Consider the following 8,935-nt stretch of genomic DNA (forward strand, 5'->3'; position numbering starts at 1 on the left):
AGGCTAGCTTCCTCTACAGGGGTGATATTTTTTTTTTTTTTAAATCAGAACTGAAGATTGGACTCTGGAAAAATGAGCCTGAACTGTGTGGTTTTGGCTCTTTCTGTGTTTATGGCACGAGATCAAACAGGATCAAGTCTGCTGACTTTGTGAACCGTGTGCTAAAACCTTTGTGCAGTTGAGACCTGTCAAACAGGCACCCTGGCCCTGGGGGTTGTAAGGAAAGGACATAGAAGGGCTGTGGGTAAGAGTTGGGGCTGGTGGGCTTCATTCCTGTCCATACTAATCATGTCTTCAGTCATGTATTCAGTGTCATTCCAAAGTCACCTGCTCTGTGAAGGCTCAGTAACTTAAACCATTGTTTTATCTGTTACAATGCAGATAAAATCCAGGTCGTGGGTTTGCCCTTGAAGTGCCATTGTTGCTTGTCCCCAGGCTGTCAGTCACTAGGAAGAAGGTTTGAGGTCAGACCTTAGCATGTGTCTCCTGTGGATCTCGTGGTACAAACACTGACATGAGAATAATAATTAACTTTATTGAAGCCTAATTTATCCAGCTGTAATTTCTCATGACATATTTCTGTTGACATGGGCCTAAATACAAACACTTATTGGGCAAAGTTCATGCTCATGCAGTCAGTCTCAGAGTTTCACAGAGAGGTGCTATCACTGCCCAAATGCTGAATCCTGATTCTAATTCTGCTTCTCATCACTGTTACTGTCTTGGGAGAGCTTGTTTTTCTAGGGAATCACAAAAAAATAGGCTCTGATCCTAAACCCACACTGCTTCTGGGATTGATTTACAGAGGAGCAGAAGCTGTAATGAGGATGGCTTTTGTTCCATGCTGCTTTGGCCTTGGGTAAGGGCCATGAAAGATTTTGATTGATGGTAGAACAGGCCTGCTCTTAAATCTCAGAATCACAGAATGTTTTGGGTTGGAAGGGACCTTAAAGCTCATCTTGTTCCAACCCCTGCCATGGTCAGGGACACTTTCCACTAGACCAGGTTGCTCAGGGTCCCATCCAACCTCTGAACACAAGAGCGGTTTAATTCAGTTGACTTTTGAGCCTGTTCTTTGGTGAGTGCAGAGCAGACCCAGGGATTTCACAAGACACACGTGAAAACTCAATCTCCTTTATTTCCGTTTCTGTATGTGAGACCCATAATCACAAGCCCCTTGTTCTCCCACATGCTTTCAAAGCAAGCATCCCCTGCAGAACACGTTCTAACGGGTCTTTGATCAGGCACCCCGCTGTGCAGCCCTGTTCCCTTGTGCATAGAGATGTTTGGGAGATGTTTGTGAGTGTGCAAAGCAGCAGTGAGGGATGAAGTGTTGGAGGTGGGGAGGGATTCACAGTGGGTTTGGTGGTAGCTTACTTTTGAACCAGCCCTGTGTGCAGGGGTGGGACCTTGGCTGGTCCACAGCAGAGATAACACCATCCATGGTAAGTAAAGATCACCCAGAGTGCTGCTGCTTGAGGCTCTGGGGGTGCCTGTAAAGAGTAGCAGTGTTTATTCTCAGTAAGGCAAAGTTGTGTTATTGCTTCTGTTTTTGGTGCTGGGAATTGATGCACTCAACTGGTGCAGTGTGAAGGCCTCTCCTGCCCATCAGCACTGAGGGCTGCAGGAACTTGGCACTCAGTGGGGCTGGGCCCCACAGGACTGGCACAAGTTGATGTGTCAGATGTCAGCAACAGTAGCAAACAGAAATAGTGCCTGTTCTGACCATTAAAGCAGCTCCAAGCTTCTTTTTGAAAATTACACATAAAAAGCGTACTTTTGGTTCGTTTCTGAATGACTATGGCTGTAGGTGCTTCTGGTGTGGCTGATCAGTCTCTTTGTGCTGCAGGATGGTGGGTTGGTGAGCAATGGTGGGACTGGCAACCTCTGACTGTGGATTTTGAAGTTCTATGGAGTGTAGGTCAGTCTTCGTTGCTTCTGTTGAAGGCTGCTCTTGTATTCTTTATCTGGAAGATCTCAATAGGAGCTGGTAAAGTCCCACTTGCTGCCATAGAGCATCCACTGACAGACTGCTGACTGCATGCATGGTCCTTAGAGTAGTGAGAGTTTGTTTATGGGCTTTGAGTCTCTTCTCTATGGAGAAAAAAGATAATATAAAACAACCTCCTCTTCTGAAACTCACAGAGATGGTGTGCAAGGAGAATTCAAAGCAGAAGCCGGAGGGAAGAATCTTAAAAGCTTCCACATGCATATCTGCTGCTTTCTGCACATTTGTTCAGCATCACTGACCCTTCCCAGCCTCTGGGGTGGGGGGCCAGCTTGGTTCAGGCTGTGACATAGACCTCCAGGAGCCCCCCGACCGAGTGCATGCGGTAGAACACACCCAGGGGGAGCCCAAAGTTCACGATCACAAACCAGGTGGAGTAGCCATAAAATGACCTCTCCAGTCCATTCTCGAAGACGGGATGAGCTCCAAATGTGGGCATGACCCACAGCTGAAAAGGTGGGAGGAAAAGAAACACAAGTCAGAGCACGACAAACTGTCCCCTACCTGCGCCCTAATCTCAGCACTGGCTCAAGTGGTTGTATGAGTATTTCTGGAGTATCAAAGGAATCTCCTTGCCAGGGAGGAGAAGGAAAATCCCTTAGTTATGCTACTGACTCCTTGCTATAAGTCAAATCCTGTCAAATTCCTGGAAACCTAAAGACAGCCTCATTCTGCCCCACCCTGCTGCATCTTCCTATAGGGTTTCACTGTTTCCTCGGGCAATTTGTTTTCACTGGATTAAGGCTGCAGTGTTGATTCAAGATCCCAGAGCACAGTGTACTTTATTGGGTGAGTTTCAAGCCTGGAGACTCATGTTTACGAAGACTTACTGCTGCTGCCTCACATTTCTCCAGCTTTCTCATGAAACACCCTTAATGAGCCTAATGGGGTTTTTTTCCAAGGCAAAAATTTAGGAGACAAAGGATTTATTAGCTGTCACCTTCCTGCACTCGGGAAACCCAGCCTCCCCAAACCCTGAGGTTAAAAGAGAGACCTTCTAATTATGAGACTGGGGCATTAACAGCAAAACCTGTCTTGACTGGCCTCACCAGAAGGTTGAAACTAGGTGGGTAAAGGTTTTTGCTTGGATTAGTGGCCCAAGAGAAAGACAAGGAGAGCACGTCTGTGTCACAACTCGTCGTGGCTCGTCCAGGCTGTGACACAGCAGAGAGCACAACACTTACTATGATGTTGCACAAAACCAAGAAGAACGAGATCTCCCTCAATGCTCTTCTCTTCCAGCTCAGGTGAGAGTAGCTCTGGATGTAGGACAGGGAAGCTTTCCGGAGCTCCTGTCCCAGCTCCAGCACGCTCATCCGTCTCTGGTCTTCACGATTCTGCTCTTCTTTAATATCTTCCTCCTTGCCAGGGAGTGCCTGGGTGCGCTCCTCTTCGCTGCTTGTTGTGGTTTCCTCTTCCCCAGGTGGTTCTACAGCCACCACGTGCTGCCCAGTGGGTCCGGTGTGTTTGGCCTCAGCTGTGGCTACAAAGCGCTGCCGGTGGAGCCCATCAATGATGAAGACGTTCTGGGTGATGTTCTGAAAGATGAGGAGGACAGAATAGGACAGGATGAGGCTGTCCAACAGGTCCCTGGGGTGAGAGGCCACAAGGGCCACAATGGAGAAGTAGCACATGCCGATTTGGCCGAGGGCTGCCCCCATCAACAGGATCACGTCCAGGCTGCGGGTTGGGTTCTTGAGCGTGTCCAGCTCCTTTTTTTCCAGGGCGTGGATGACTGTCCCAATCACTGCGCCCACACTCATCAGAGGCAGGAGCACAACGTAGTAGGAATAATATATCACAAAGATCTGATGGCTGGGGACCAAGCTGGTGGCCTGGATCTGGTACATCATGAAGACGCAGATCCCGGTGATCACAGCAGTGGCGCCCAGCAGTGGCCCAAAGACCACCCCCTGGAGCTTGAACTTGGGCTTGGTGTGAGGGACGTGGTGGTGGCTGATGCGTCTCCCCACGTTCTTCCACATGACGTAGAGCACAGAGCAGCAGACGAGGCAGTACTCGGTGTTGAAGGGGTAGAGCAGGATGTAGCCCTTCTGGAAGACTTTGCAGATGGTTGTGTTTGAGCACGTGCACGAGGCAGTCTCGTTGCCTGGAGCATGGGAAGAGGAAGGCAACAATTAAGAGGGAGATGACCTGGATTTCATGGCTATCTTTGGGAGTTTCTCGTGTGCAGACACAACATCTGTTTCTGTACTTTGAACAGTGGTCAGTAGGAAGTTAAGTGACTACTGCTCAGTCCTCATGGCTGTGAGGATTCAGAATAACAGGTTTAGCAAAGGTCTTTTCCCACCTATGGTGCTGGGTGAGAGACATCTCTTCCTTCACAGTGAAAACACCTCTATCTCTACCCTTGGAATATTAGTCTCCCCTTTTCTTCCCCTATATGCTCAGAAAAGAAGAGCACTGCAATTACATGAGCCTCTTCTATTCTGGCAATCTTGTGCTTGGAGTTAACAGGTAAAAATGAGCAAAAATGCTAATTTATGGTGGGCTTTTCCTTTCCTCGCCCCTCAGTTCCATGGTTTCTTAGCAGATCCCCTTCCTCCAGATGAAGATGGGCTCCCCTTACAGCCCATCTCCTCGAAACAACCTCCAATAATAAGAAAGTTCAGCATTTGGGAGAACTGGTGATATCTGAATCGCTGAGATCAAGAATTGTTCAGAATTCTGGAAGTCATCTGTGTCAGCCTAACACAAATGGGGCTGTGAAAAAGGAGCCTTGCCTTCAAACCGCTGCTCCACCTCACGGAGCTGAGACTCGATCTCCACGTGGAGGTTGTCGTTGGTCACGGCCAGGAGCCAGAGGAGGAGGTTGGTGGCTATGGTCAGCATCAGGCCACACCTGGGAGGGGAGACAGGCACTTAGTGGAGATGATTCACAACCTGAGTGTCTACTTGCCATGTGGTGCTGCCCTTTGCTTCTTGCTGACCCACGCACAGATTGGTGCAAATATCGTGTGTCGGTGCCTGCCCTGCCTGCAGCCCTTGAGGTGTGACTTTGCACACACAGACATGGCTGAGTACGTTCCCATTTGGCCATTTCCAAGGGAGCAGGGCAGGCAGTGCCTGGCTCACTGGTGAAACTGGCCTAGGCTGAGGCATCTCCCAGTGATAGGAATGGGGAGACCACCACGCCTCATCCTCCACCCTCTATGAGCTGGTCCCTGAGACAGGCAGCCAGGAAAACATTTGGGAGGAAGGAATGAGCTTTGCAGCAGTCCAAGGCACAAGGGAAAACTGAAGGGATTTGGTGAGCCCAAGTCAGTGGAGGGAGGATGGATCTGGCCAAGGCATAACTTGGCTCTTGTGTGAGCCAGAGTAGAGAATCTGTAGGATCAGATGAAGACAGTCCTGGCAGGAACAAGGAGTAATAACAGAGATCACAGGCAGAAAGGAAAAGTTTCTTTAGAGCAGTAGAAGGCAACTTTTCTCCCCTTTTTTTACCTGGTGAAGTTGTGCTGGACTTGAATGCAGTCCTTAGAGTGATGCCACAGAAAATAAGCCTGCAAATGGGTAACAATAGTGATGTGAGCAGGGTGCAGTTGGCAGCCAGCTGCACACGTGGTGGAAAGGGACAGGTAGACAAGAAGGTGCAGGTCCAGGTGGGAGCAAACCTGCCTCTCTGCAAGGGTGCAGGGACATGTGGGCACCTGCTTCTCAGTGCTGAGGCAGTGTTGGAATCCTTGGGTGAGGACAGCATGTGTGTGCCTGCACTGAATGTACCTCCTGTGTTCCTCTGCCCTGTACACGTGGGCATTTGCTGCTCAGGTGGGAACTAGTTTATTTTTCAAATATGGCTTTGGGTCTGGAAAGAAGAGGGTTGGTATTGAGGTAAAAGGTGCAAATGGTGTGAGATATCTTTGTGTGCAAAGGATTTTTGGCAAAATACAGAGAGAGGCTGGGGCTTAGACTGGTGCAAACATCTCTGGCAAAATCTGAAATTCTCTCTCTCTCCCTACTTTGATTCAAAGCAAATTCCTCTGGATTCTAAGGTATGTCAGGTATCTCTTGGGTAATTTCTTTCTGAATCTTACTCCTGTGTCTCCTAATGTGCTACACAAGGAGTGCAGGTAGCATTTGAAGTGGCATGTGATACTTTAATACCTTCAATGCTCATGACAATGGCTTGTTGCACCCACTTTCCCAAGTCTCCTCACTTCCCCCCACCCCTTGGGCTCCCAGGAATTGCACAGAGAGAATAAGTAAGCTTCCAGAAGAGTAACATGCAGTACCTGGGTACAAATAAAAATGATTTCAATGCTGGGGAACACAATTTCCACCTTGGATTTGCAGTGGATGAGGATTGTGGTGTAGCCGATCTCAAACACGTTCAGGAGGATGCTGCAACTGCCGAACAGCAGCACTGACCCTGGGCAAACAGCAAAGCACCAGTAAATAAACAAAGACATGCCTGTGGAGCATCTGGGCTCAGCTGGGGACTGGAGATGTGCTTCTGGGATTTGTGTGGAGCTGGAAGCATTTGGAGACAAAGGAGAGCCTGATTCCTGAAGCTGGTTGTGTGCTTTGACTGGTTTAAAGTGTTTGGACAGTGCAAAGTATTTTCTCGTGCTTGGATACAAGGTGGGAGCAGGGGGTTTGGGGCTTTGCTGTGCAATCTGGAGTGACAGAGGCAAGCTAATGGTGGGTGATGCTTTCTGCCTTGTGGAGGAAACCTGAGATGAACAGAGGTCTGTTCACGCTTGTGGCAGCACAGTCTGCAGGAGCTGGGACACTTTGACTGTTTCTCCCTTTTGCCTTGGACATCTCTCTGCAGCTTTAGGTACTCAAGTACCTTGCAGCTTTCTTCCCTTCAATTCTCCACGCTTAGTTAACAAGACCATGCCTAATTAAGAATCCAGTAATAGACCAGAGGCAGGACTGCCTGGAGAAATGTGATTTCTCGAAGTGGGGCAAATACTGGTGGGAAGTCTCCCAGGAAGGCTTGGGTGTCGCTGGGGTGTGACTCACTGGGCAGGAATCCTTCCTTAGGAACGAGGCTGGTGTGATGTTAAACAAGGACGAGGGTGGCACAGAGCTGCTGACGCTCTTGGAGGGTAAATATGGTGATTCTCCTCTTGCTTTGCAAAGTGCTCCTGCCTAAAACCTTTCCTACATCTTTCCCACAGTGCTTAGTTGCAGGGCTGTAGGTGGGGTATGCCTGGATTGTTCCTAGAGAAGGGACCACAGAGTGAAGCTGGACTGGAGGCTGAAGGGAAGCCCCATTCCAGGCTTTCCTGGCTGCTCTGGTTCCTCTCTGTCGCATGCACTGTGCCCCTGCCTTCCCCCAGCCTGACAGGGCACTGAGAGATTCCCAGTGCCCTAACCATATATTCTATAGCTCTCTAATAGTAGGGGAAGAATTTTTGTATCTTCCAAGCCCTGGGAATAAGGCATGAGATGAGAAATAAAAGCAGACCTTACCCCTGATCCAGATGGCCCCAGCGTGGGAATCCCGGTACAGCACAGCGTGCGGCTGCTGGCTGGTGCCCAGCAGGTAGTAGATAATCCAGAACAGGCACAAGACCTTGAGGATGGCCATCAGGACCCAGACATCTCCCAGCGTGATGTACACGCTGTTGAAGATCATGCTACTGATGAAGGCGCTGCCCAGAAACACGACGTTCATGGCCAGCAGCCCCGAGAAGAGCTGTCCGGCCTTCTGGGCTTGCCTGTCCCTCTGCTGCACCGAGGAGCAGTGGCGGTACAGCCAGGACTTCTCATAGTGGATCTTGGAGGTATCTGTTGGGGCAGATGCTGACTTGCTCTTGCAGTGATGGCAGGGCCTGGAGGCTTTGTTGCCAGGCATGGCTACTCTGTCTGGGGGTCACCTGCTGTGGTGAAAAAAGGGGAGGTTTAGAGGGGGGGACGCGCTGAGATGAGAGGTTGTGTGCTCTGCTGTGAGAGCCACTTGTGTGGTGACCTCCTTTCCTTGCTTTGCAGCTTTTCCTTCCCTCTCCAGAAGCTGGATGAAGGGGAAAAAGAGGTTAGTGTTTAGCCCAGGTTAGGCATTAAAAATTTCCTGATGGACAGTCATTGCAGGGCACTGGGGAAAGGCCCTTCTGCCAAAATCTCTAAACCTCTCCAGAGACACCTGCATTAAAATGGGGGTTTGATGTTGCTGCTCTGGCCCACCAGTACTTGGAGCTGTTGGGACCAGAGGTGGTCAAACAGTTCCCACCCTCACCTTTCACACCTTCTCCACACACAGCCCTGGATTCAGGTTCTCTCCTTTCCCTTTGTTGCCATAAGGATTAAGTGGAAATACAAAGCATGCTCAGACCTGCTCTAAAATTCAGAGCTGTTTGATTTTCGGTTGATGGGTCCAATCTCTTCCTTGTGGTTTTGGGCTTTGAGAGTTGCACCACACTCCCTGAATGGTCACACAAATTGTGACAGAGCTGGAGAGAATAAATAGAGAGTCTGTAAGGTTTGATTTAAGCTGCTGGGAAAAGATCCAACCTCCCACCCACATGGGCTGACATTGGGACACAGTTAATACCCAGTTTTCTTTCTTATTCTACTTGCAGCAGAGGGCTGTGAGCACACTGACACAGAGGAGTGTCAGGGATTGGCTCAGGTAGACATCCTGAGCCTGGGAGCTTTTCCATCCAGCTTTTAGGAAAATCTTTGTAGGACCGTATTGCTCATGAGAGAGAAACCTCTTTGCTCACGTACAGCAACTGGGCAAAATCAGCCTCTCTATGGATTCAGTACACGGAAAGGTGCTTTCACTCCAGGGATTGACTCTGCCTGCAGTGGGGGGTGACTGGAGTGAAAGCAGCCCCCTGAGATGTATTTGAGGTGAGGAGGAACCTGAAATGTTCTATGTAGTTTTGGCGGTTTGGGGGAGAAATTGTTTGAAAAGGGATTGAAATGTAGTGTTTTTCTCTTCTTTTGCATGTGTGC

At 49.4% G+C, this 8,935-nt stretch overlaps 1 protein-coding gene across 1 annotated transcript; it reads right to left on the reverse strand.

Annotated features, from left to right (window-relative positions):
* Positions 1-2,285: 2,285 nt before the first annotated feature.
* OTOP3 (otopetrin 3) lies at positions 2,286-7,835 on the reverse strand. Its single transcript, XM_032706768.1, has 6 exons — positions 7,451-7,835; positions 6,262-6,398; positions 5,474-5,532; positions 4,753-4,871; positions 3,193-4,118; positions 2,286-2,456 (listed from the first exon to the last, which is right to left on the reverse strand). Exons 1-6 carry the CDS (start codon positions 7,833-7,835, stop codon positions 2,286-2,288), a joined length of 1,797 nt encoding a protein of 598 aa, XP_032562659.1.
* Between the last annotated feature and the right edge of the window lie 1,100 nt (positions 7,836-8,935).

Source organism: Chiroxiphia lanceolata, chromosome 19, assembly GCF_009829145.1.
Source record: "Chiroxiphia lanceolata isolate bChiLan1 chromosome 19, bChiLan1.pri, whole genome shotgun sequence".
In the NCBI taxonomy this organism is placed as follows: Eukaryota; Metazoa; Chordata; class Aves; order Passeriformes; family Pipridae; genus Chiroxiphia; species Chiroxiphia lanceolata.

Excerpts from the sequence above, each read along its gene's own strand:
- OTOP3 (XM_032706768.1), bottom strand. The coding sequence starts at position 7,835 with ATGCCTGGCAACAAAGCCTCCAGGCCCTGCCATCACTGCAAGAGCAAG. Across the intron at positions 6,399-7,450 it reads TGGGGCCATCTGGATCAGGG|GGTCAGTGCTGCTGTTCGGC; the intron begins GTAAGGTCTGCT and ends CTGTTTGCCCAG. Across the intron at positions 5,533-6,261 it reads TCATTTTTATTTGTACCCAG|GCTTATTTTCTGTGGCATCA; the intron begins GTACTGCATGTT and ends ACCCATTTGCAG.